General features: G+C 47.0%; 9 protein-coding genes across 9 annotated transcripts; 4 read left to right on the top strand and 5 right to left on the bottom strand.

Annotated features, from left to right (window-relative positions):
• Window positions 1-667: 667 nt before the first annotated feature.
• On the bottom strand, window positions 668-2,208 carry F4822DRAFT_416238 (alpha/beta-hydrolase). The gene has a single exon (XM_051459326.1). The coding sequence runs from the start codon at window positions 1,937-1,939 to the stop codon at window positions 968-970; it is 972 nt and encodes a 323-aa protein (XP_051310554.1). The 5' UTR covers window positions 1,940-2,208; the 3' UTR covers window positions 668-967.
• Window positions 2,209-2,483: 275 nt separating this feature from the next.
• Window positions 2,484-4,447, bottom strand: F4822DRAFT_433319 (S-adenosyl-L-methionine-dependent methyltransferase; the record flags this gene model as incomplete). The annotated part of the gene is made up of 10 exons (XM_051461815.1): window positions 2,484-2,629; window positions 2,690-2,774; window positions 2,836-2,940; window positions 3,176-3,506; window positions 3,614-3,626; window positions 3,699-3,726; window positions 3,778-3,844; window positions 3,900-4,037; window positions 4,170-4,219; window positions 4,277-4,447. 10 exons carry the CDS (start codon window positions 4,445-4,447, stop codon window positions 2,484-2,486), a joined length of 1,134 nt encoding a protein of 377 aa, XP_051310553.1.
• A 3,643-nt stretch (window positions 4,448-8,090) lies between these two features.
• F4822DRAFT_433318 (uncharacterized protein) lies at window positions 8,091-9,980 on the top strand (the record flags this gene model as incomplete). The annotated part of the gene is made up of 1 exon (XM_051461814.1): window positions 8,091-9,980. The coding sequence occupies one exon, from the start codon at window positions 8,091-8,093 to the stop codon at window positions 9,978-9,980; it is 1,890 nt and encodes a 629-aa protein (XP_051310552.1).
• A 421-nt stretch (window positions 9,981-10,401) lies between these two features.
• On the top strand, window positions 10,402-11,546 carry F4822DRAFT_433317 (actin depolymerizing protein; the record flags this gene model as incomplete). Its single annotated transcript, XM_051461813.1, has 3 exons — window positions 10,402-10,420; window positions 10,497-11,089; window positions 11,145-11,546. The coding sequence occupies 3 exons, from the start codon at window positions 10,402-10,404 to the stop codon at window positions 11,544-11,546; spliced, it is 1,014 nt and encodes a 337-aa protein (XP_051310551.1).
• Window positions 11,547-11,801: 255 nt separating this feature from the next.
• F4822DRAFT_433316 (mitochondrial carrier) lies at window positions 11,802-13,033 on the bottom strand (the record flags this gene model as incomplete). The annotated part of the gene is made up of 4 exons (XM_051461812.1): window positions 11,802-11,958; window positions 12,043-12,784; window positions 12,845-12,892; window positions 12,970-13,033. 4 exons carry the CDS (start codon window positions 13,031-13,033, stop codon window positions 11,802-11,804), a joined length of 1,011 nt encoding a protein of 336 aa, XP_051310550.1.
• A 1,447-nt stretch (window positions 13,034-14,480) lies between these two features.
• Window positions 14,481-17,755, bottom strand: F4822DRAFT_416223 (WD40 repeat-like protein). The gene is made up of 3 exons (XM_051459325.1): window positions 16,686-17,755; window positions 15,108-16,626; window positions 14,481-15,048 (listed from the first exon to the last, which is right to left on the bottom strand). The coding sequence occupies exons 1-3, from the start codon at window positions 17,139-17,141 to the stop codon at window positions 14,867-14,869; spliced, it is 2,157 nt and encodes a 718-aa protein (XP_051310549.1). The 5' UTR covers window positions 17,142-17,755; the 3' UTR covers window positions 14,481-14,866.
• Window positions 17,756-20,093: 2,338 nt separating this feature from the next.
• F4822DRAFT_373069 (uncharacterized protein) lies at window positions 20,094-21,481 on the top strand. The gene has a single exon (XM_051456290.1). It carries the CDS (start codon window positions 20,473-20,475, stop codon window positions 21,343-21,345), a length of 873 nt encoding a protein of 290 aa, XP_051310548.1. The 5' UTR covers window positions 20,094-20,472; the 3' UTR covers window positions 21,346-21,481.
• A 1,759-nt stretch (window positions 21,482-23,240) lies between these two features.
• On the top strand, window positions 23,241-24,216 carry F4822DRAFT_373041 (uncharacterized protein). Its single transcript, XM_051456289.1, has 3 exons — window positions 23,241-23,259; window positions 23,404-23,724; window positions 23,777-24,216. Exons 2-3 carry the CDS (start codon window positions 23,611-23,613, stop codon window positions 24,089-24,091), a joined length of 429 nt encoding a protein of 142 aa, XP_051310547.1. The 5' UTR covers window positions 23,241-23,259; window positions 23,404-23,610; the 3' UTR covers window positions 24,092-24,216.
• A 299-nt stretch (window positions 24,217-24,515) lies between these two features.
• On the bottom strand, window positions 24,516-25,672 carry F4822DRAFT_416214 (DUF218 domain-containing protein). The gene is made up of 2 exons (XM_051459324.1): window positions 24,697-25,672; window positions 24,516-24,630 (listed from the first exon to the last, which is right to left on the bottom strand). The coding sequence occupies exon 1, from the start codon at window positions 25,393-25,395 to the stop codon at window positions 24,718-24,720; it is 678 nt and encodes a 225-aa protein (XP_051310546.1). The 5' UTR covers window positions 25,396-25,672; the 3' UTR covers window positions 24,516-24,630; window positions 24,697-24,717.
• Between the last annotated feature and the right edge of the window lie 36 nt (window positions 25,673-25,708).

The following is a 25,708-nucleotide window of genomic DNA, read 5'->3' as shown; positions in this document are numbered from 1 at the left end:
GGTCGGGACGAACCGTCTATGCTCAATTCGATGTACTCCTTAGGATAGCCGATCCGGTTCCGGACAGTCGGTACGAGGTGTAGTTAACGGTAGCAGTCGTCGTAACCCATTCTTGATGCTTTGGGTAGGTATTCAGGGGGGGTTTTATCGACCATCTCGATTTCGCGAGTCTTTGAAGCATTGAGTGGGATGATCCCGAAGAGGATAATTATTGCACTTCTTTCCCGGCCGAAAGAATAATACCCACTCACACGTAATATACGATACATAGCAGGTACTTACTAAGAACCACTACAAAACTGAGATATGACGAGCCAACTTTTATAGTACCATGAAAGGATGCATAACGGTATTGTCCCCTTGCTTTTCGAAGCTAATCTTGTATCCTCGTGATTCTTGGAGCACGGAATCTAAATTACTGAATCATGTAGCCGTAATAAGGCAATGGGGCCCAGATTGGTACGCTGTAATGGTAAAAATTGGCGATAAATTTGCCCTAATCCCTGCAGAGGCCCGACGGAAAGGTTCGTGCAGAGAGGATCAGCGCAATAATTGGAGTCATGCCGCTCTCTCTCCTGCAGGCTGCATATGCCGTATGCGGCTTTCCTAGCAAGGATATTTTACCGGGACATCTTCTTTTCAATGGTGGTCCCAGGCGACCGGTTGGAGTCTACCAATGCAGGTCATGGCGGTGAGACTATCGTTGTAGTTATTTCAGACAAGCTGATTATGATTGGCTATGTCGTGCATATCTAATAACCATCTCCAAGCCCGAGAAATGCCGTTCAAGACATCCTTTGCATACCTAGCTACATGATGCAAGATGTAATAGGCTGGAGAACGGTGCGATTCCCACCCTACGTACCCAAACTGCGATGGACGGCAAAGTGCAAGACTACCTTCTAGGGACACGCATCCACACTCTCGGATCCCCTTCCCTCGCTACCCAGGTACCACTAGGTATCTCTTACTGCGTCCATGATCGGTACACGATACGGGCAACCTCGCTCGATGCGCCACGTACGAGACCATGATCAGCCTTCTCGACGATCTCGACGTTGTCGAATCCAAGATCGATCAGCTGGCTCTTACTGCAGACGGAGTCCAACTCAGCGACCACAGCTAGCTTCTTTAGTGGTAGCTGCGCGAATTGGCGGAAGTAATCCTCGCAGCCGTACGTATTGCCTTCTCGAAACATACTAAGGACGCTGTGGGGGTAGCCAAGATGTTCTTGCAGCTCCCATTCCCGGAATGCTTCAGCGACCACTTGACCAGACGTGACCCGTTCTTGCCAGTCCGTGGGTACGACGAGTGGACCACCTTCGAGAAATGATAACACGGAATCTATCGCCTCGGCTTCTTTGCCCTTGGAATCATCCAGCAGTTCTTGCAGCGTCTTACTGAAACCCTCCTTTCTTAGTAATCCGGCTGGTGCCAGTAGCGTAACAGACAGCGCAGCCCAAATATTCTGAATCGCAAACTTCACAGCTATCGATGCGCCGAAAGAGTAGCCAACGATGTGAGCACGTGTCCATTGCATGAATCCTAGTACTTGAAAGATCTGAAAGTGGAAGATGTGCGGTGTATGCGCTGTAAAGGGTGTGGAGGAAAGGCCGTGCCCCCAAAGGTCAAAAATGACAATATGAGCATCTTGGTCCAAAGCCTGTAGCTCTTTAGCGAGAGGCAACATCCCCAGCGCGGGTGTATTCAGTCCATGGACGATCACCACATGTCTTTTTGATTGTCCCGACGGAGGGGGAAGCACGTATACAGCCGTAGTCCCGAGATCGGACTCAAGGAACTGCGGTTTAGGAAAAGCGTGGCCGAATCGTGATGTAAATGATGCGTAACTAGGTGCTGCGATGGCATGTTTCTCTTCCCAAACCTTTCGACGTGGGAGTTCGAAATTTACCAAGGATGATGGGCGTGTGTCAGACATGACTAATGATTTGCTATAGAATATGATGGGAATGGTTGTTTTCTAGAAGAGATGTAAGACCCAGCTTACATGGCTAGGTACCTAGGTAGGCTGTTGCGTGATGAAATATAGCGGTTGCGAAACTCCCTATTAGTGCGCCCTTTACTTGACTTCGCAGGCGCTATTCCCCAATTAGGGGAGCCCTATCTTTGGCTAGCATGATCCGGTATCAGGAAAACATCAGCCATAACGTAACACATTCTCAATTATCGACGAAGACTTCACTAAACAATTTAATAGTTAGATATAGATAAATTATGTAGTCTAGTAATTATATCGTAAATCACTATTCCACATACATACCCAAAACATCGTCTACTCGCTGCGCTCATCTATATACACCAATATCCAACTCAGAGCGACTTAAAACACGTATATAGGTATAACATATATGCCTCGCCTTATAAAGTTTCATGATCATGTACCAACTCAATGCCCTAAATTTTATTGCCGTAGGGAATTCCACCTTTACGCCACGCAGATGTCTATTTTAAGGGGCTTCTTCTCAGGGTTTGCGGCCGTACACATATCGAATACTCATATATGCATGCGTCGACCTAGACCTAATCTCCCTGCGCATATACGCAAGGGTCTCTTGATAACCTGGTGTTTCCTCGCCGTAAACTACATTCCATGGGATCAAAGTGTAGCCTAAGGCGACCTTGTTAGTCCATCGTGATTAGAGCGCAATAGGAGACAGTGAAGACAAACCTTCTATATCGTTGTTAAGGGTTAGGAGCGTAAGCTGCCCAATCTCAGCTAGTTTGCGATCCAGAGGCCAGCCGCCGATAGGCAACTATAAAGAAGCACGAATTAGTATGCCGGACAAACACCCATGTAAGGACAAGCCCGCTCACTTTGTAGTTTACTTCCGTGATATCCACGAATCCAGCCTCCTCGAAACCCTTGTTCTGCAACCCTTCCTCGACGACCTGGAAGCTGACTCCCAGCTTTTCGGGCAACTGTACATTTTCGAATCAGCACCTACTTCATCAATGCTCCAATAACGAATAATGTGGTGACCAATGCAAATAGATGCATGGCCGACAACACGGGATTCCTTTATAGCAACGGCGTATATCACGTGCATCGAAAACTGCCCTTAAATCCAAACTCGGAAGTAGGATCCCTATGATTCTCGAAACTAATAGCGGAGACATTCGAAGCAAGGAATAAATGAAAGTAGTCCAGACGTACCTCTTTCCAGAGGGGATTCCAGAAAGTTTTAATGACACTCTCCGGCCTAATAGTGTCGTCGTCCGAGTTCATCGCGATATCGCATTCGCAGGACTGCACCCAACCGCCCGGCGCGCAGCATCTATACGCTTGGTGTAAGAGTTCAGACCAGTCACTGATAGCGCCGAATAGATAACGCATATGGATGAAGTCGAAGTAGCCCTCCGGCCACGTCCACTCTTTGGTGCAGTCGTCGATCTCGAACTTTACGTTTGGCGGCACCCATAACGGTTGCGTCGGCGATAAATCCGTTCCTATGACTTCGGCATCCGGGTATTTATCACCCATATCGCTATATAGTCGTCAGTATGAAACACACTAGGGTGTAATAAGGAGGGGAGGTAAGGCGGATGTCCCGCGGCAAGATCGTTGGTGTGGGAAGATAAGGGGGCGTCTTACATAGCCCAAATTCCTATAAGCCATCCTCAGTCAGTACATCTGCATATAAAATGATATAACCTAATAGCAGTATCAAATAACATACCGGTTCCAGTTCCAACATCCAAAACCCTCTATAGGAAATTAGCATTAGGAATGTGTACGTCTATATCGGGCTAACTTACCTTCACATTATCAGGAACCGGTGCAAGGAACAGCCTATCATCCAACATAACCGTCAAGTAATGATGCCTGTAATACTGTGTTGGAACAAAATTTTGCGTTTATTCTAAGTTGGAGTACTTACGTGATATCTTGAGATTCCATCTGCTGCTCATCGTTGGGCGTGAAATATTTAGACTCATGCTTGGCGCTATGATACGTCCGGCCCTTGATATTGCGATATTCCATAATGCTCGCCGTGATAGAATTCGAACTGCTGACGCTTTTGCGCCGGTATAAACTATTACTAAGCGACTCCTTCGGTGTTACACATCGCCAAAAGGGAAAAAGAGCTCATGGGAGGAAGGGAAAAAAAGTATCAAGGCCATTTGCACGAGGTGACTTGAGTACTCACGAATCAACTCCCACGGCGGAATCCGATTCGCTAGAATAGGAGTCTTCATCCTATATGGCAATAGACGGTACGAGTCAGAATTCGAAAATGTTTTAAATTTACCTTACGTAGTTGGGGTCTTCGCCATCCCCGGGCGGTCCCCCGGCCGAGGATTCACACACCTCTTCCTCCGTTTGAGGGGCGGCGATCAAATCCGGCTGGTTGGTCACCGTCGTCGTCTGGTGTGGCGAATTAATCGGAGCGTTCGGGGCGCCCGGGGCCGTAGGTTGGTCCGCCATATTTCGGTTGAGGGAGTTATCGTATGATTTCCGTGTAAGAATGCAGTAAGTAGGATAAAAACTTGAGACGATAAACAAAACCACTATGAAACTCGAGGATGAATGGAGATAATAAAATGCAAGTCGTAAAAGACCACCCGCACACTTTCACATCGTCTAATGAGGAGGACAACACCGAGATAAACGGGAATTAAGACTGCAGTCCTAACCCTCTTCGGCCATAGCAGCGGGGTCATCCAGGAAAACGGGTCTTAATGTAACTGGATGGCCTGTGCATTAAACGAGCATATCTCTTTTTTAGGTAGCGTAGGTGATATATGTATCATGTATGTACAGGATGTACAAGTATGTAGGTCGTTACTTGGTACACTTGGGCACTGGAGCACTGGAGCTAGTAGGGCAATTATCATTGTTGGGTCCAGGCCTGCGCGGCATTATTTGGAGATCATTTCTCCATACGGATTTCTGCCCTGATAATAAAGGTCTTGTGTTAATAGCCCGCCAGGGGTAGCATTCACAACAATTTAAGGTACTTACATAGCCTGGGTGTGTAGAAACACGTGGACGAACGCATATAAGCTTACACCATGGCTCTGGAAAGGTCTTCGTTCCAAAGTGTCGGGAAACGTATCAAATTTCTTCTCTTCCCAGCAAGAAAAAAAATTTGATATTCGTCGGGAAAATCCGAGTCAACCAAACTCCCGCAAGAAGATCATAGACGTGGAAGACTTTAGGGGCCGACCCACAAACTCCAGACGAGCTAGCTGGGTTGCTAAAACTCCCGGATACTCCAGAACTCCACAAGCAAGGTGACGGGTCTACCGGATATCAGGGAATTCTTCAGTAAAATATGTACATCAAGTACTTAGACCTCCACCTTGACTGCCGCTTGAATTTCCTCATGAGAACACCGAACTCAAATAACCGTGTTCATGACGATAATGATATGATAGCTGGTAGCGGTGAGTTGCGCATTATTCTCTGTAAACATCGACGTGTGTCAAAATTGTCTGCGACAAAGAAGCTCTGGCCTGAATAGGATCATAAGTGCGTTGACCACAAGCCCATGAAATAGGTAGCTCAGGTTCGTCCGGTCACGGAGCACGAGATCTTGCGCTATCATGCTGCTAAGCAAAAGCGGCACGAGATTTTCATTGGGATATTGGCACACCTGCACCGTAATTTCCGCATATGATATCAATTCTTTTTCGGCATTTATGGTTATCGCAGACTAGGATTGAGATCTATGCTGAAAGTCGAATTCAAACGCTGGCGATCACGACAAGACCGAAGTTGAACACACCCTGGTAGATCATTTAACACCTCACAACAAAACAAAAAGCAATGTGTTGAACGCGGGATGTGGGCACTATAGAGTGGCTCTTGGTCGCAAACGAGTCCATCAAGGGCCGGGCCGCTGATAATTAGACAACACTAGGAGATGGAGAGGGTCTTCTTAGACGAAGGGGAACATCGCACTAGCACTACGCGCCGTTAAGAATATGCGAAAGATCCAATGGGGTCAAATGCCGTGGAGGTCGACAGGAGTCGAGAAGAGCGAGTTAGTCTGTGCTAACTTACGCTATGTAAGGCTGTATGGACGGCGGTGAAGGGGGTCCTTCGATGTAAGATGAAGCTAAGAGAATTAGCCCGGCCTAGTATTAAGTACCTGGGGAGGTATGTCTACCCTACAATAGTGAGGCATGCAAGCGATATACTAACCCAATACGAAGGAATGGAGCAAAGCATTTATGACAGCCCTACTCGATTGGGCGTGCCAACGAACAGCAAAGTGTCCAGTGTCTGTAAAAAGAAATACTGCGAGTTGCAGGAACAATAACCTGGTAAGGGACGCCAGAATCCACCCGCAACATAAAAGCAAGAATTGAAGTGATAGCTGGTTAAGGACGCTGTCGAATTAAAGAATTTACTGAAACGATCTAAAAATAACTATTCATTCATGCTTACCATGAGACCGGTGAGTTGGAAACGTCCCACAGCATAGTAATGACGTTGCAAACCAGCTGTCCTTGGGTTCCAAGGTTGCTAATACCTACCTACCTAGGTAGGTATCTAGGTATAGCTATGTCCTAAATTACTTATCTGGAGCATGTTCCTACCTACCTAAGTAGGCCGCAGGATCCTTCTTCTAGCGTTTGAAAGCTGAAGCTTGCCTGGGTAGTGTAAGACAGAAATCGCATTGGCATGAGAATTAGATGAATTTAAAGCCAGTTATTAATACAGCTATGTAATCAAACTCCATATCCGTACTTAATTGTTACTATTATATCCATTAATAGAATACCTACCTCAATATAACTTCAAGAATTCAGTCTGTGTTACACAGTACATGGTTCGGTACTTACCGAAGCACATATTTCCACTTCCGTGCCTCCAAATTCCTTCAGCTTTGGGATTTTGTTTATAATAGCTCTCATATATGTTTTCTCACTACCAAGAGGGGTAAGATGCGACATTGAAGGTTGTATGTCACCTTGTTATGTTATACTCGAAAGCCAATATTGGTCCACATTCTCGCTTATAATCATTATACCGAACCAACATAAGCGTTTTATTACATTTCAGGTAGGTACGTAGATGGGTCGGCGAGTAGTATCATAGTGGAATAGGTACCAAAGTCGTAGTTGTCCTAGTGGATATAGGTAATGAATGAGAGCTCTTCAGTGCCAACCTTCCAGCTTGGGAGATTAAAAGAGTAAGCCTCCCTCTAGCCCTAGACAACTACTCACCCAAGTCGAGCAACCACTTCGCAATGTCAAATAGCAATAAGATAATTATCAAGTATATGAGGCGAATTATCTTCATAGTAACTATTATTTATGTGCCTAAGTCTACGGGCCAGGAAGAAAAATGTATGCGGTTACTAATGTAGTACCTGGGTAGCACTAATTTACTAAGTAACCATTAGCCTCTCTATTAGGATCAACCCTCTCCCATTAAATGTCAATCAGGGTCAGTAATTCTACGAAACCTCGTGGCTTTTGTACGACTCGTCAGCTTAATACCTGACCCAAGGAGACTTAGAGTCGTATCGAAGGATCTCGGAATATTATTAGTTCATTTATTATGAGACTAAGATAATTCCCGTGTTCCGTTGGAGTTGACGGTTTCTCAATGCATATCGCCTACTGCGGCAATCTTGCTCCCGTGTTCTCAGTTCGGATCCGTGTTACCCCAAATCTCGGGCGAGTATCTTTGAACATTTATACGGGTTATAGGTAATCGGAGAAGGCGTGCTGGTTGGCCCCCAATGGTATTTGATTATTGTAATAGCCATGGTTATATTATTTATAGTAGTAGATAGGGTCGTAATCTCTGGCAGAAAGGAAACGTGCCGAATCTTGAATTGCTATATGTAGGAAGCAATCTACAGTTAGGCAAAATAACTACCACCCATGTCACCTAAGCGATCAGCATCATCACAAACCTATATTGGAATAAGTATGCCCCCGCGCCGAGGCTGCGAAAGATCTATTTTGCCGGCATTGCAGTCTGCGGAGAAACACTTACATATTAAAAGGACCCCTAAGGGACAGGTTACCATGATCTTCGTCTGGGCTGAAAATCCTTTGGGGAACCTAAAGAATTTCAAAATCGTCGCGAATCGCTCGAGAAGGAAATAATGGCGATGATTCGAAAGGCCATGTGGGCCACATTGTCCATACTGGTCCTTGGTTCCGCGGCACCAGCTGAACGCTGCGAGAGATCATGCCTAGAAGGCGTACTTTCGAACTACTTGAACGCGTTGTTGGCCCATGACCCCTCGAAAATACCAACTACCCCAGACGTAAAATACGTAGAGAACGAACAGATACTGCCATTAGGAACAGGCGAATGGCATCTTGTCGAGTCTTTCGGCAAGTACAACCACACATTCTCGGATCCCGAAGCAGGCCAGGTTGCGACCATCACCACTGTCACCGAAAATGGTGTCGGTGCGATTTACCTCGCACGTCTCAAGATAGAGGAAGACGGAAAGATTAGTGAGATAGAGACACGGATTACACGCGACCCAGGTGGTTTCGAGCTCTATGAGCAGCGAGGTCAACCTGAAGCTGTTTGGCTCGAGCCCGTAGCACCAGAGGACCGGATTCCACGTGACGCTCTAATATCGCAAACCAACAAATATTACACTGGCATGCAGGGGAATGATCCCAATGGTGACTACTCTTTCTTCGACATAGAGTGTAATCGTCTCGAAGATGGCCTTCAAACCACCAATGTCAAGACGGGCGATCCTTATGGTCACTCTAACGACACAGCCTTTGCCTCCCTAACTTGCGAGGAACAATTTCAAACTGGTTTCCTTGGCTTTGTCACTAGGATTCGTGAGCGTCACTACCCCGTTGTGGATGAGGAGCGCCAAGCTGTGTTCGCGATTACTACCCTCGACCACAACGGTACAGTGAGATCGCTACCTAGTGTCAACGGCACCTCCTCCCCGATCCCACCATACTTCGAAACTCCTCGTACACTCATTGCTATGGAGGCGTTCCGCCTGCGTGGCGAAAAGCTCTATCGCATCGAGATGACCTTAACTGAAGCTCCTTACGGACAGAAGGCCGCATTTCCTCAGGATCCACCAGTAGATCTTAGCGGTCCGGGTACCAATTTCACCACATACCCAATCCCTTGCGACCGAGTTTGTCTTGAGAATGTGATAGGGGATATACTTATGGCGATAAGAGTCCACGATCACACACGTATACCCCTTGCTAAGGGTATCAAATATTCAGAGAACGGTCAATTCCTCGCCCTCGGGGATGGTCTATGGGAGACCCTGGAAGCGATTTCATGGACCGATAGCTACGGTGCCATCCTGGCGGATGAGGTAAGCGGCACAGCCGGCTATTGGGGAATCTCCCGGGAACACACGATATCGGGACAACTCTCGTTACGAGTCAAGGTGGCAGATGGCCAAATAACCGAAATCGAAGCCAACGTTGTCCGCGCGGAGTTCGTCGATAGTCGTGGTGGAACTGAAACCCTCATGCGCCCACCACTACCAGTAGAATGGGAAGGCAATTCGACGGGCGATCTTGATGTCACCTTCCAGGAATGGGTCGGCGAGGCTGAAATCTTACCGGACTTAGTGAACGCCTATTTCGATGGACTGGAACGACATTCTAGCGAGGGCGTATCATTCGCAGAGGGATGCACCAGACGTGACAATTTTGTCCAAGGAAACTCAACCTGTGCGGCTCAGCTAAAAGGTGAGGGAGAATATCCCAATGGCCTCCCTAACAGCACAACTACGGTTCGTGAAAGACGAATTCTTGTTGCAGACACCAAACGAGCTGTCGTATTAGCCATCGCCTTAATAGACGAGCCAGCCAACGGTCCTGGTCCATTATCTGAGACCTCGTGTATTCCCGGTACTTATATGGTTCCTCAATTACTGAAGATTAATAACGGATCAATCTCTCGTATTGAGAGTGCGATCAAGTGGCTTCCATTCGGGTATACGACTGTATGGGCAGAGGCCGACACGAAACCTGACAGTTCATTATGATTATGAGGAATGGATGAAGAAATGAAGAAAGACTTGGGAATTGAAACGGAGTTTATTTAGATAGGATATGCTCTTATCTTACTATATGGCTTTAATACACCTATAGTTATATACCTATTATGATATTATCGTATCTCTTAGCCCCGCACTTTGTGTTACTGTTACTGTAGGACAAACCGACAGGGAAAGGAATGGAGGGGTATCCTTGCTAGGAAAGGTTCGAGGGGCGGAGGGGCGGAGGGGCTAAGTTATTTAGGCCGCTGGTTCATCGACACCGAACCCCGAAACATCTTCAACAATCCTACAAGATAGGAGGTAGTAATATAGGGATAGCAATAAAATCTCCCTATTACTACTCTCCAGTCCTTTCTACATACTCATCTATATTCCTCATTTGATATTCAAATAGCTGGTCGTCAACATGCAGTCAGGCATAGCAGGTATGTACCACATAGCCACATATAGTATACCCCTTGATCCGAGACAGACAACCAAGCTTACATCTATAATTCATAGCATCCCAGGAGCTCACTTCCAAATTCAACACTCTCTTAGCCGACAGCTCCCTCTTCGGACTCCTCGTAACCATCTCCTCCGAATCTCTCGTCCCCTTGACCACGCTCCCTCGTTCCTCTTCATCCAGTTCCTTCGCCGATGATCTTAAGGAGAAACTCGCTCCCTACCTGAAACCCGATGAAGCCCTATACATCCTTCTACGGCGACATGCCGACGCCCCGTACTTGATCGCTATAACATATGTACCCGACTCCGCCAAAGTACGACAGAAGATGCTGTTCGCATCAACACGACTAACGCTTGTGCGGGAGTTGGGTTCCGAACACTTCCGCGATACCATCTTCGCAACCACGGCCGAGGAACTTAGCGCTGAGGGTTTTGATCGCCACGACCGCCATGTCGAGCTCGAGGCACCCCTTACTGAGGAGGAACGTACCCTCGGGGAAGTTAAGCGTGCCGAGGCCGAAGCAGGTACTGGCACGGGCATTCGCGAGATCCACCTTAGCAAGACGATGAACATGCCTGTTGCTACTGATGCCCTTGTTGCCCTAAGCGCGCTAGGCCGCGAGGAGGGCAGTGGATTGGTGATGCTGGTATGTTCAACATACCCTTAACGAAACAATCTACATACTAACAGTAACGAAACAGAAAATCAACCCTCAGACCGAAGTCGTAGAGCTGGTCTCCGACGACTCCACCCCCTCTACCATTCCCGAGCTTGTAAAGGCCATCTCATCGAGCGAACCGCGCTTCACGTTCTTCCGATATAAAGCAACGCCGCCACAGGGAGGAGACCAGAAGAATGTAGTTCTTTTCTTCTACACATGTCCAGCTACGCCGGGCACCAAGGCTATCAAGTTCCGCATGATGTACCCGCTTATGAAGCGCGCGGTACTTGAGGTAGCTACAAAGGAGGCAGGACTCCATATAGAGAAGAAGTTTGAGGTTGAAGAGGTGGATGAGATCACGGAGCAGACCGTAAACTCGGATTTGTTCCCCGAGGCGGAGACCAAGACAGCCTTCAGAAGACCGAAGAGACCTGGTAGGTGAAGGCCGTGCGTGCGCGCTGCTCTAATTGAGCTTGGTCGTGTTTAAGTCAAAATGGTGCCGAAGCTAGCGAATCCTAACGATGAACGAGAAATCAATGTGATCAATTGCATTTTACTATATGTCTAGGTGTTATGAATCACCAACAATATTCCAATGCCGCCGACTCAAGACCCTTATCATGACCGAGGCCCCGTTCAATGGGACCATATATGGCTCAATACAATCACCAAATTCATCCCTAACTAACTCCTACGCCTACTCCTCGTATTTACCCCCCGTTACTATACTCGGGCCGCTCTTCTCCAGCTTATCCTTCAAGAACTCATACACGGTAAATGTAACAGCTTGGCCCGGTGCAACACGCATGATCCTAGGAGTAATACCCTTATAGAATGCATGGAAGCCCTCTTGCCTAGAACACATACAAATTAGTCTCAAGCCAAGTTACTCATAGTATACTCCACTCCACGAGCAGAAAAAGGAGACTCACCTAAACATATCCCTAGCAATAACACTAATCCTCTTAAACGCCGAAATCCCCTCCTCAGCCGGCGTCTTCTGCAACCTCGTCTTGATCGTATCAATCGGAGCATTACTCAACGGTCCCATCGCACCACTAACCAATCCAATAAGCGTAGTCTGCCAACTCGGCAACGTCGCAGCCACAACCTTAGCATCCTGACCCCTACCACCCTGCGCCACATCGCGATCTTTCTGCCAGCGCAGCAGGACTTCTTTGAAATACGTATAAGCCGTGAAATTAACAGCCTGATTACTCCCCTGTCTCAACGCAGTCAAACTAACCCCACGATACAAAGCCCCAGGCCCCTCCTCGCGGACCACGGTATACAACGCATGCGCCGCGTTACGGTACTTCGGTATATCCAGCGGATCCGCCATACTATGATGTTGTGCCTGCAACCTAATCTTCACGACCTCCATCGGTGTAACCACAGCTACGGCCTCTGTAACTCCCGCCGCGAGGCCAGCTAGGAATGTACCTTGCCCGGATATAATACCCGTGTTCTTGTTTGCTAGCATCTGTTTATACGCTTCGAAGGATGTGAAGCGGATCGCCATTTTCGGTACTATGCCTGTGAGCACGGCGCCTAGGCCTTTGTAGAGGCCGAGGGGGGTCTCGCGTTTTACGATTTCGGTGCCGGTGCGGATGAACCCCCGTTTAGGGGCGCCGGGTTGCCGGGCGCGACGGGAGAGTTGCATGCGTACTTTTATGGTGTCTGTGGTAGAGGATAGATGTTAGATTATGTGGTATAAGGGAAGGAGGAGGGGGCACGAACCGAGAGGGTGGCATACGAGGGCCTCCATCATACCTGCACCTCCGCCAGCTACATTGTGATATGTTAGTATAGTGAGCTGGCTCCCAGAGGAGGGCGTAGAGGGCGGCAGTGCTCTAAGGTCATACCGATTAGGTTCGTGGCAGCCGTTGGCGGCGCCTTGCCATCCTTTCCACCTACTTTCGTCGCCATTGTGTATAGTTGATCATGGGCTTTCGCCCAGGTCCTATCTTGCGTTTTCTTGTTGTTAGGTATCCAGGCTGTCCGGGATAGGACAAGCGAATGCTTCTTTGTAGGTGGGTTATCACATGCAAATGGACGTCACCAACGTGCAATGGTGGGAGTACCTAGGAGAACAGCAGTCGACGAGGAGCTTGGTATGTTCCTGACTCGAGGAGATAGGAGAGAACAAAGAACACCCTTCGTAAGAAGAACTTGACTGTCATCAGGCTAGGAAGTATTGATGAAATAGCAAGTAAATAGAAAAGACGACAAGATCGTTGAAGGAAACATATAAAAAGCTAGAAGAAACAGTCATCCAAACCTACTGCAAGCTTCCAGACCGGGATATTTACCTAGGATATCCTAAAGGGTATCTATATAAAAGCATCTCCTCAAAGCCCGACGGCACTAAAAGGCCCAGGTAATAAAGAACATTACCGAGCTACGGGACGGTCACTAGAAAAGCAGCTGAGTACCCGCCACGCCGGAGAGTCAGAGTGACTCAAACTCGTCCCAAGTTCCGCGGCTGAGAAAAAAAGGGTTTGACATGTCATCTTGTGTTCCTAACTCCTTAGATCTACTTACGTACCTAGGGAGCTAAGGAGCTAAGGACTTCAATGTGTGTAGGTAGTGCATTGTGGGGGTGGCTAGATCGACGCCGAATGATGACTGTAAAAACCTTAAGATGTGCTTCTAGTTTCCCATAGGTGAATATTTGGTGAACGGTCCGCCGGAGCAGTGTTCGTTCGGTAAACCGGAGGTCCAGTCGCGTGTTGTGACACGCTCCCGTTGCGGTTGACAGGAAGATGTTTTTAACTGGGTCATTTATTCTATCTTCTCTTTTTAAAAAACATTTCAATCATCAAAGTCAATATATTCGTTGAGTATCGCAATGCATCCTCACGCCTCCATTCCGGGCCAAGACCAATTGCTATGAGAATGTCATTATTGACAAGATCCCGGCTTGTGATTCTTAACGGTGACGTCGAAAAAGGTTATGTTTACCGACGGAGAGCCGAGCTTGTGATTTTGCGGGGAGAGCAAGCCGGGGAAAGAATCTTGGCAGGGATTCCAGACTTTGGAGGTACGTACCGCTTACGTAGTTGAGCCCAGTGGTGTGTATTGGCCGGATACTTCCGGGTTAAGAGGAATTGTTTGCAGCTCTTTGAGGCTCTAGTAGGAAATCCATCAACGCCACTAGTATTTCACTTGCCGAGGTAAAAAGCTGAGCTGCAATAACTTCTTAGTATAACTGGTGAAATAGTTGAGTTATCGAGGTCAGACGAGAATTAGTTCGGGTTAAGAGTCCCTAACCGCGGGACATACCCATAGGTAATCGTCCTTAAAGTAGTACTCCAAGCAGGTTTCGCATACGGTTGGTACAAGTCACTATGATATAAGAAATGTTCAAGCCACATGTCAGATAAAATCATTCAATTAAAAAGCATGTCCATAGACAATCCTGCTTTCCACTTCCCCAAGCTATTGGACAGTGTTGAATAGACGCCATCCTAACTAGAATATCGTCCGAAATAATCCGGTTCAATAGCACGCATTTACGCAACAGTGCTGATTCTTATCCGATACGCCTCTTGAATTTTCCATAGTAGCGCCGACCCTCATTGATGCCGTAAATTTTGAATCAAATAGATAAGTACCGCCGAATCCAGCTGCTTTTCCCCCCTCGGGTAGCCGGTGTAACAGTAGTGGTATATTTAAACGCCCCCATAAAGCAAACCCGCTTCTTAAAATTGATGAATGATGTCGGTCCTACTCGAGCCGGACAGATGTCGTTCGAGATGTTTAAGCAGGCGTTCCGAACTCTTCAACCTCTGAAGGTTCACCCTCGAAGCTATATAATCGCACTTCTCCGTCCTCACTTCCACTCGCCATTCGGCTATCGCTTAGCCCAACACAGGTCACTGGTCCAGCGTGGCCGGTAAAGGTTCGTTCGCATCTGCCAGTTCGGGAATCCCATACCTTGACTAAATTGAAATTATGTCAGTATTTGTCGATTATACAAAGATGTAACGGAGATGCTTACCCGTCGCGTCATTAGCACTAGTAACATATCGCAACGAATCAGCCGCGAGTCCCCATATGCCTTCGACGTGCCCGAAAAAAGTTCTTGGGCTCTTTCCGGTCGCTGTGTCCCAGAGTCGCATTGTCGCATCCAGAGACCCCGTAAGCATATACCGTGGGGGAAGCGGTCGGTCAGGATCGTTTTGGAAGATAGGGCCATATGCAGCCCGTTCTTCGTCCACCTGGCTGAGCGAAAAGGAGGAAGACGATCCACCAGGAGGGGTAGAACTGCGGTTACTAGCCACAGAAGCAGCATCGTTGTCCTTCGTAGTCTCATCCTCAAATTCATAATCATCCGGTAATGGGAGAACCTGCTGAACCTGTCCGACGTGTCCCTCAAATGTTTTGATGCAGACTTTTGAGTCAAGGTCCCAGAGTTTGACCGTGCAATCATCGGAAGCGGATAGTACCGTACGTGAAGCTGCATCAAGGCGAACATGGTTCACCCAGTCGGTGTGGCCACGTAGACTATATGATTGTTGAGTTTTGAAGTTGAAGATCTTGATCGACTTGTCCATAGATCCTGAAGCAAGGAGGTCGCCGTCCATGTGCACAGTTATGACACCACCCTGGTGGTTAAGTGTGTTGATACAAGCGCCAGTTCGCCAGTTCCATATCTTGACGGTACCGTCTAAACTCGCGGAAACAAGCATCCGATCATCAAATTGGAGGGCTCTAATTCCCATCGTGTGACCGTGAAGAGTCCGTATTACTTCACCCTTCTCAATATCCCATAGTTTTATTTTCGAATCGTACGAGCCGGTAGCAAGAATATTGTCGTCGAATTGTAAAGCTGTGATGCCATTGGTGTGTTGACCTCCGAATGTTTTAATGGTACATCGGCCGTAGCGCCAATTGGATCCAACTCGGTATCTTTCCCGGTATAAATCCTTCCAAGGCCTGAACTTCTGTGTTCCCGACGACGTCTTGTTTGTGCTACCAGCACCATTGACGCATTGTCGCTTAGCGGAATCCGGTACCTCAACCTCTAGAGATGAAGCGTTACGCTTGACAGCACTTGCGACCACAAGGGCTTGGTTATTAGCCGCTAACGCTCGCTGGTTTTCCATGTCGGCTTGATGTTGAATTTTCCATTCCTTTAGCCTCTTCTTTTCTAATTTTGGGAGACCCCATTGACACTTCTCGCACTTGCGTCCGATGTGTTGCTCACACATTCGGTGCCAGACGATATCATCTCCTGACAGGGTGTTCCATCGTCTGCTGACTTGGGCAGCCTTGCAGAGAGATGAGCAGTCGAGGTAACATAAGATCTTTAGAGACAGTTCAGTTGGTAATGCAGTTAGGAAATCTATCTTCAGTTGTTCGTGAACCTCCCGGGATACAGTAGAAAGCTGCGGAAAGCAACATTGAGTGATGATTCCTTGCAACATAAGTTCACGATGCTTAGAAGGAGCAGCAGAGAACAATGACCAAACGTTGGTAATGGCCTGCCGATCAGCGTCGGGAAGTGTTTCAAGTTCCTGCATATCAATCAATATCAGTGGCCAGGTGCCGACTTTTACCAGATATCAGAACTTACACTTTGGATTAGTCCCATCTTAGTTTCGTCGGCTGCCCTGCGACACTTAGAATCCGGACGGTGGCGATAACAGTATTTGCTATTAGGATCCTTTGTCTTAAGGGAGGCCATCGAAGGAAGGTCGGGTTTTCCTATAGGCGCATACAGTCCAGGTATATGTTCTCGTAAGAACGGAGTGACAGATTGACCCATAAGTTGCTGGGACATATTGGGCAGGCGAGAGGAATCCTCCGCGTCCTCAGGCCTTCGCCTATCGCAATTATCTCTCGACGGTTTTAAGTTGGATTGTTCAGAGGGTATGGACGACAAAGATTGTCTTGGTGGGCGAGTACGGTTCGTGGTAGATAGGTGGTTGAGATTCGTTAAGGTGGTATCGTTAGGGAGAAATGGGCGTCCATCATGTCTCGTCGTCGGCTCGCGGCCGTTGGTGGTCAGCATGGGAGGCAGGCTGTCCATGATGATGAAAACGAGGGAAATTAGATTGGTGGCCGGGTGGAAGGACAAAGCCCGGGACGATTTATTGGAATTGCACCATCCAAGTAGGTATTGAGAAAGAGTACGGTGAAACGAGGTGAGATTGCGTGCTTGGTGTTGACCATCCAGGTGGCGCGCCCGTCCCGGCTCAAGTTTCGCAAGCTAGCGGGATCTCGCAGGTCCAAGGGTGCGGGCGTATATATTAGACGGTGCGGTGAAGTGGATGTAGTAGTGGTATTGGTCCAAAAAAGGTCCTTTACAATATTTGCAATGAATTCGAATCGAGTAGTTCGAGCAGTGCTAGTGGCTACTTGGGTGTCTTAGGGTATAAACAGAGCGCAAACTACCTTATTGCAAGCCAGGGAGAGGAGATGGCGAAATCGGCCCCGCGCAGTATTCGCAGTGGTCGTTGTGGATATGGCGTTGCTAATCCTGGGCCGTTGGCTATCGCTGGTCGTAGCCTGGTTGGCTTGATTGAATAGGTAATCGGTAGGGTAGGGCACGGCATCGTTGAGGCGGTCAGAGAAGAGACGGGAAGGGAAGGGAGAGGAGAAAAAAAAAGTGGTGAATTGTGCTAATTGTGCTAACGTGCGAACCGTCCTAACTCTGTTTCCCGTCTCTTGCTCCTTCACCTTTTGGTGCTTTGGGGCCCGAATGGCGACATTACTAGCCCGATAACCACCCGAAGTGCCGGGCCCCACTACGGCTATCGGGCGACGATAGCTTAGGAATAGTCTGGTGGAGTCTGGGGTAATGCACCTTAAAATAGGACAAGCCCCGGTACCTACCTGAATTTTTCGGATGCCGTTCCCCGTGCCTATAGAGGTTATTTACCTACTCACATATGTAGGTCAGTAATTCCCTCTTTTTTTTTTTTAATTCTTATTTATTTTTGTCTGTTGTGTGATTTTTTACAATGTGAGACATTTTCTTAAAATGTGGCGTTAGTCAATTCTTTTTGAATGCAGGTTCCCGACAATTTGGTTCATTCACTCCCTTTTTTCAATAGTCTATCTGGAAAGATCGGAAACTGTATATAGTGTCCGATATACTGTATCGTACGGTACGGTACGGCGAAGAACAAGCGACAAGGTGTAACATTAGGTAATCGGCTTACCTGTCGATCGGACTCCGACAGCCGCCAATCCCCCCTGTGGCTTGGATCGAATAAACTAATAAATCTGACAAGATTATCGATCTCGTCATTTTCCCAAGACCTTCCGTCGTTCGCGTAACATTTTATATCAACCCGTAGGAATCAGCCAAAGCTCGTCAACAGGCTGACAGGTCGAGTAATCAAACATTCATCTATCTAATTTTTTAATTTCCCAATGCCTGAAACTTCGGTTTCGTCGGATCCACGGAATACATTGGGTATACTTGAACCGTGCTCCGAGCACGCCATCAATTGCGTCGTGTACCTCTTCGATTCGTTGGATGCCTAAGTCCGTTGCACTTTCAGCCTCTGACAACCCCCTAAAATAGGGGGTTAAAACCTAAGATTGTCGTCATACTCGTTTTCGTCATACAGGACCCAAATTCCCTAATGCTGAGCCCGTCGTTTTACTAATGGAATCCCCTGAATTATACAGTACTTAGGTACTTATAAATCCTGTACAACGTGAAAGATTAAATGAGTTCTATTGGTTAGGATGACTAAAGCCTTTTTCCACAAGGAGTAAATAGCATATCACTGATTAGAACCTGATTGGCTAGCTCTTAGAGGTACGTACTCCTTTGGGGATCAAGCTGATTAACCCTCCAGCACAACTAATAGCAACACCAAGGCTGTTGTAGATGGATGCATTGGGAAGCGCTTCACTTTAGAGTGTAGATGAACGCTGAATTCCCGACCCAGTATTCGTAAAATGTCGGTAAAGGGCATATTTGACTCAGAACAAGCCTCTCACGAGGCAACGTAGTGTAACGTCTATACGCCCTATACGCCCTATCGCTCAACGATGGGCAATGGCACGAAAATGATGTTTGCTGTCCACCTACGCTAAACATGGCACAGGTTATCACTGGGCTCGCACTCGTGAAACGACACTCGATTTTAATACTGACATGTTCCGAGTCCCTTATGTGTTCTTGTTTGCAAACCCTCCTCGAACCCCCACGGGAGCGAGTCAAGTCAAGCAACCCCTAAGACAACTATACCACGCCTGGATATGGACATAACGCCTAACTGTACGCATACAAACCAAGTTGGGATATGTGTTTGCTGTGGCCAAGATCTTACGAGCTCGTTGACGAAAGCCGTATCCTCGTCAAAGTCGGATATTCCAATAGGGCATACACAAGACTGGCAGAAAACCCGCGAGCTCATGTGTACGCTATGTAAAGTTGTCGCGCTGGTACTAGAAGATGCGAATAAACGATTCGGTTTCGTGCTAGATGAACCGACTTCCCTGAGATTGCTCCCGAAAAATCAACGTACCCTCCTCGGCTTGAAATTGATGAGAAGCCCAAGTGCTATTACCTGCAAGACCGACGTCGATGCAATATTTATATATCGTATGTCCCCCGTTGGTGCTATTAAAGGGGTCAGCTAGTATTATTCCGTCTAACTACCTATGAAGATGGGGCTAGAAAGAAGGCCGTGTCTGGGTTATGTTCACATAGAGAGATACCAAGAAATGTGAAGTCAATCGCTTGTCTTCGGACAATAAGGAAATGGCTTCACAACTGCAAGGAGAGCCACCAAGACTGCCAATTGATGAAGAATTCCCGACTACCGACACGAATGATTTATCTTAGGGACTCTAATCCACGATTGATAGAACACCACGCTGAGAAAGTGAACTATGTTGCTTTGAGCCATTGTTGGGGTAAAGAGCAGTTTCTCAAAACTAAGGCAAATACACTTGGGTCTCGCAAAAGAGGTATTACGTTACAAGCGATGCCGCAAAATTTCAGGGATGCTATTTATGTGACGAAGGAGTTGGGTTACCGGTACATATGGATAGACTCCTTGTGTATCATTCAAGATGACGTACAAGATTGGATAAGGGAGTCAAAGCTCATGGCCCAGGTGTACAAAAACGCCGACCTTGTCATTGCAGCTACGTCCGCGGCGGCTGCAGATGATGGGTTTCTCACAAAAGGACGTCCCCCCTTTCGTCAGGGCACCATATCAATAGCTGTGCAGAATTCTGACAAGCCAACAAAATTTTATTATCGGTTAGCTCCGCCTCACAAAAACCGAGAAGGGCCACTTGACGAGAGAGCCTAGGCGTTTCAGGAACGACTCCTTGCACGACGTTATCTTTCTTTTCGGTCGTGTGAAGTAGCATGGTATTGCCAAACGACAATGCACTGCGAGTGTGACAGTGCCGAGATCCATGATGACCACCGTAAATATAGAGAACGAAGCATAGAGATGCTATTTTGGCACAACACTACAGCACAAGATCTACACATGAGATGGCGGCAAGATATTGTTGGCTTTTACACTCGGCGCAAGCTCACACGATCCTCGGACAAGATTATAGCTCTATCGGCCATAGCAGAGTCATTCCAGACTAAGCTCAAGAGCAAATACCTGGTCGGTCTTTGGGAGCAAGACTTGATCTTGGACATGCTATGGAGTGCTGGGGACCCGGGGCTCCGCGAGTCTTATCAGGTACCAACATGGAGTTGGGTAGCTTGTGCGGGTTGGACATACTACCCATTACTCATTCAACATAATGTAGTGAGGCTTGCTACATTAATCAGTTTTCATATATCTCATACGACGTCAGGGCCACCGGGTATACCAGACTTTGGCTCTGTTATATTGAGAGGCAAGTTAGCTCGAGTCACCATCAAACACGAACCTTCTGCGGAGATACGTAGCCAGAGCGGCCCCTTTAAAGTCGACGTATTAGACTATAAAGGATTGACCTCTTGGATAGCCAACCCCGATATCTTCCCACCCACACTCTCGGGGCATTCAACATGCTGCGGAACTACGGACGTGTGGCATCCAGGACAATTAAAAGGCCACCTTTACTTTGTCCGGGTTTTGTTTATGCCATTTTACCCCGAAGAACGCTGCCTTTATGGAATTATATTGATACCATCACCTCAACGCCACCCGGCTTATAATCGCATGGGTATAGTTATGTTCTACTTGCGTTATAAGTACGACGATATCAAAAAGGCATTGCATTTATGGGACGATGAGCATATCACTATCACTTAAAAATCATCAATGGGTATATTCCGTCTCCCACATGTGTGCAGTGTCAAGCTGTCTCCCTCCCTTCCACTCCCACCCATTTCGTTTACAGTTTCCTTTTCGATGTGGTGCTCTGGGAGCTTGGGCGCTGCGGCAGCCAGCTTCCCTGCCTCTTGAGGCGGACTGACTTCGCGGAGGCCTCCATCTTCCCCGGAATACTAATCCTTGGACGCTGGCGACCTCACCATGGAGGATTCATGGGGACTTATAGCGCCTTCATCATGACATTCGGACATTAACTATGATCCTTCAGCGGTTTCTTTTTCAGGCATATTTGGCTCGAATAATTTTTCTTGTGAAGGTTCTGATACCTATGGAGCGTTTTGTCATGGCCCGGGGGGTGGATGGTTGTCTTATCGGGGATTGGTTTCTTTAACTGCACCGTTGAGTAGAAGATATTCATTTTAAGTAATAAAATCTTAGAATTTAGATGAGAGGATTAGTAGGTCTGTTCCCCAATTCCGCAGTCACTCTGTGATGTCCCTTCCTGTTACTTTGCCGTGAATCAGGCACAACTCATGTATCGATTCATCCCACAAAACGATTCATGAGTCGGCGGCAATGCCAGAACAGGAATCCTGTCTCGACATCGTATTAGGGGGCTTGTAAAGTATAATAATTACCTACCTAGATTAATAGTAGTTGACTCCTAGAACCTAACTAATGCAAAGTACTCACGTTTTCATTGTGAATTTCGCTGCGTGGACCTAGAGGATTTTATACCGGAGGTTTGTGGCAACTCTGAATGTACGATGAAAGAGAAGGAATATCACGAAGACTTAATTTAATCTACCGGGCTCCTAGACTATTCACTTATGACATCGTCCTTTCCATAGGCGGAAAACTACTTTACTGCCTATTAGTAATTATACCATAGAGCATTGCCGTGCTAAGGGGCTTAGGATAGTGACCTTCGCGTAACCCCAACGCGGTGGCTAACATACACTCATTGTGTCGGTAGTAGTTGATTCCCGTACCTAGTTATTGAAGACATTGCTGTACCTAGGTATCAATAAATCGCATCGGTATATAACTGAGTATCTAACTATGCTATGTATCCCTTATTTAATGTTTCGCTCCTTGATGTATAATTTGTAAGGCATAACCTAAGATGGCTACCAGGTTATACAGGCTATGTTCCTTAAATTACCATGACAATTACACTCATCGTGGGGGAAGGCGAAGACGTCGATGCTTAAAAGTCCTGCTCCTGGCCTAAGACTGTAGGATTTATATAGCCTGTAAGACATAAATCCTTAGAAGCAATAGCCAACTCAATTTGATGAAGTCTTGGGTAATAGAGCTGAGTTGACAGCGAATGTTGCATTAAGTTATTAATGCATTTGGACAAGGGGAGTTAGCATCCTTAGGTACATATGTATGCCTGAAATGCATTTGATTATGCCGTCGTAAAGAAGAACGAGTTAGATCTCTTGAGCCAAGTTTCCTAAGTCAAAACTATTACTTCAAGTTACGAAGTCGGCGATAACTTTTTGAAAGCCTAGGTACCTTCCCGTAGGTATAATTGAATAGCCATGCATGAACCCCTTAATATTTTCGGAATGTCGTACTATGATGTAGTTGAAGTTGCTCTCTATCCCTATAAGTTAATATGCTGCGAAGTCCAATTTGAAGCTGCAGCAGACAAATGGCCATAGCTCATTGAGAAGATCTGACAGATTGAGATTAGTGCAATTTCCTATGCGATATCTTCGTATAGTTTAATACTTGGAGTTTCCACTGTGGTTATATAAGAGAGTACCTAGGTATCCACTTAAGACTCTAATTCCGGAACCTTGGCTTCCAATCAGACAAGGCGCAGTCTCTAGCTGACCGTCAACGTAACCAATAGCTAATATGATAGCGTCAGAGCCATGTGTAAGTTGCCTATTGATCCCTCAATTCGGCAATGCTTGACGTTTCGCAGGGGGGCAACCCCAAGGATGACATAGCCTTACAAGCCTAATACGAGGTCAGCCTCAACGCCATCGTGAGATAGGTACTGAACATAATGCCGTATAGCTTCATGAAGTGGCAGATGGGGTAACGTTGCGGGACAAATTTCGCATCGCTATATATACTTGAGAACTTCCAACACCCAGTCGGATATTCAGAAGTTCATTACCACCAACAACTCAAGTCTTCATCTCCTTCGCTTCAATCGCTCTAATCACCAATATACTCTCGCCCAAGTCTCTCGTTCTTAACGACTTTTTAAAAACTATCACCATGCTTGCCTCAGTCATCACCGTCGTCGCGGCTCTTGCTGCCTCTGCTACTGCTCTCCCCAAGCAGGTGTACGCTTCTTGGCCCGCCACCAACTTCGACGAGGGCTGCTCTCCCGTAAGTCTCAAACAACACAACTACACCATATCATCTATTAACAAGATATCAGGGTGGCTGCATCGCCAGCTTCAACATCTCCGCACCCGCGGACTACGTAAAGGGCGCCCCTGCCTTCAACGTCTCCTGCCACCCCATCTACATCCAACAAGGATGGGTTGAATGCGACGTCGTCGGCGAGAACCAGAACGGCGCCTTCGTCCGCTCAATGTGGTCCGAAGCCACCGTGCGCGAGCAGATCAAGATCTCTGTTTCCCACGTCTGGAACCAGGGTGAGACTCGCTTCAACGCCAGTGGATCAATTGAGATCCCGTCCACCAGCACTTCCTTCGGCGTGCCCGTCACCTCGCTCACCGCCGTCGCATAGAGAAGTTTTAGGGAATTAAGAAGCGGAGGTATTAGAAAAGGGGTTATCGGTTACATTGATTGGTATAGATGGGCTTCGATTCATTATAGAGTATTATATTAATCAATAATTACCATTTGTGGGACATAGCCTTTACCCCTGATTTTGTGACAAGTGGTATGTGATAAATCTTCTCGTTGTACCTGGATGCAAACAGAAAGGGTCGCAATACACCACTAGCGCGCCTATTTTCATCGTCTTGCGGGTTCATTAATTTGACTCCGGATTTTGAATCGTGCATTGGGTTTCTGAGTTATTTTCTGTTCTGGTTGGGTATTTTGCTGGGAATGAATATAAACGATTAAAGCCAAGAGCTTGGCAGTTTTCAGAGTTCGTACAGCGCTTTGCGGGTATATCAGAGGCATGCCAAGATAGCGATGCCCTGAAGCATAGCACCTCCATTACTGCTGGAATTACTGATTAGTAATTTGACCCCTCGCTCAAATCCGACCACCTTAATGGGATTAATAGCGAAAAGCCCTCTGGACGAGTATGAACATCTCGATTGAAAGGGAAATTGTTAACGAAAATAGGAATATTTCAGACTAAAATATGAGGAGTCATACCGCGAGATGTTTATGCAGATTCTAGGGTAGGTGGATATTGTAACCTGCACGAATGAGCCGTTGACCCGCTTCCCAAACCTCGTCGGGAATGTCTTGTGGAATCTGAAAACCTCTTGAAGGATATTCCCGAATACGGATGAGATCGCCCACAGCAATATTGATGACTAAATCTTTTGGGTTGGCATCGTTTGGATATTCATCCCATTTGAATTGTGGCGATGTGACCGATATCCGAGTGTCAGAATCTGGCCATTGTTTCTTGAAGGTGGCATAAGTTCGCCTTTCCATGTATGGTTTCTGAACAAGGATGAAGGAATTCAATTGTAGTCCCTTGTCCTGAAGTAGTGCATATGTGAAGCGAACATTCTCACCAGTGTTTGTCGAAAGGGGTTCAATCAGGAGTTTTTCTTTCGGAACTCCCATGTTCAGAGCTATGTCACCAAATACTTGTGCTTCGGGTTTATCGTAACGGCCTTGTGTCAGTCTTCCGGTCCCACCAGAGAATATAAGGTATTTCCCATAGCCATCAAGAATTAACTGGGCGGCACGTTCCGCTACGCGCGTGTCAAGGCTGCACAGACAGAAAACGGCGTCTACTTCTTTTTCGAGTGGCATGTGAAGTTGGTGGTAGTTATAAAGTGTTTCCGCATCTTGTGAAGAATCATATTCTCTCTGGGTACTATCACTTTCCGCCGTCATCTTTTCAAGCCGAATAACGTAAGAATTTCATTGGACACTAATGATTTCAATTCACTTAGTTTCGCATATAGATAAGTGATGGGTTTATCGAAAGCATCTGACCCAAGTCCCTGAATATGGTGGTGTGGTGTACGTAAGGGTTGAAAATGGAGCATGTGCGCTAAGAAGGCCTAAATATTTAGTTGGCCAGTTACAATATTTAGCTGCAAAGTTCCGCTAGACCACCCCCCACGCATATCATGTGCCCGATGTCGCTTACAGAATTAGCGTTAGGCTTCTGGATCCCTTAAGGTAGGACCCGTGGGGTCAGCTG

This window comes from Hypoxylon trugodes (assembly GCF_022578975.1).
Source record: "Hypoxylon trugodes strain CBS 135444 unplaced genomic scaffold F4822scaffold_9, whole genome shotgun sequence".
NCBI classification, from domain to species: domain Eukaryota; kingdom Fungi; phylum Ascomycota; class Sordariomycetes; order Xylariales; family Hypoxylaceae; genus Hypoxylon; species Hypoxylon trugodes.
This window is presented reverse-complemented; position numbering and strand designations above follow the sequence as displayed.

Coding starts and splice junctions, on each gene's coding strand:
- F4822DRAFT_416238 (XM_051459326.1), bottom strand. CDS start 1,939: ATGTCTGACACACGCCCATCATCCTTGGTAAATTTCGAACTCCCACGT.
- F4822DRAFT_416223 (XM_051459325.1), bottom strand. CDS start 17,141: ATGGACAGCCTGCCTCCCATGCTGACCACCAACGGCCGCGAGCCGACG. Junction 16,627..16,685: donor AGATGGGACTAATCCAAAGT/GTAAGTTCTGAT, acceptor ATTGATATGCAG/GAACTTGAAACACTTCCCGA. Junction 15,049..15,107: donor TAGTGCTAATGACGCGACGG/GTAAGCATCTCC, acceptor ATTTCAATTTAG/TCAAGGTATGGGATTCCCGA.
- F4822DRAFT_373069 (XM_051456290.1), top strand. CDS start 20,473: ATGCACTGCGAGTGTGACAGTGCCGAGATCCATGATGACCACCGTAAA.
- F4822DRAFT_373041 (XM_051456289.1), top strand. CDS start 23,611: ATGCTTGCCTCAGTCATCACCGTCGTCGCGGCTCTTGCTGCCTCTGCT. Junction 23,725..23,776: donor TCGACGAGGGCTGCTCTCCC/GTAAGTCTCAAA, acceptor ACAAGATATCAG/GGTGGCTGCATCGCCAGCTT.
- F4822DRAFT_416214 (XM_051459324.1), bottom strand. CDS start 25,395: ATGACGGCGGAAAGTGATAGTACCCAGAGAGAATATGATTCTTCACAA.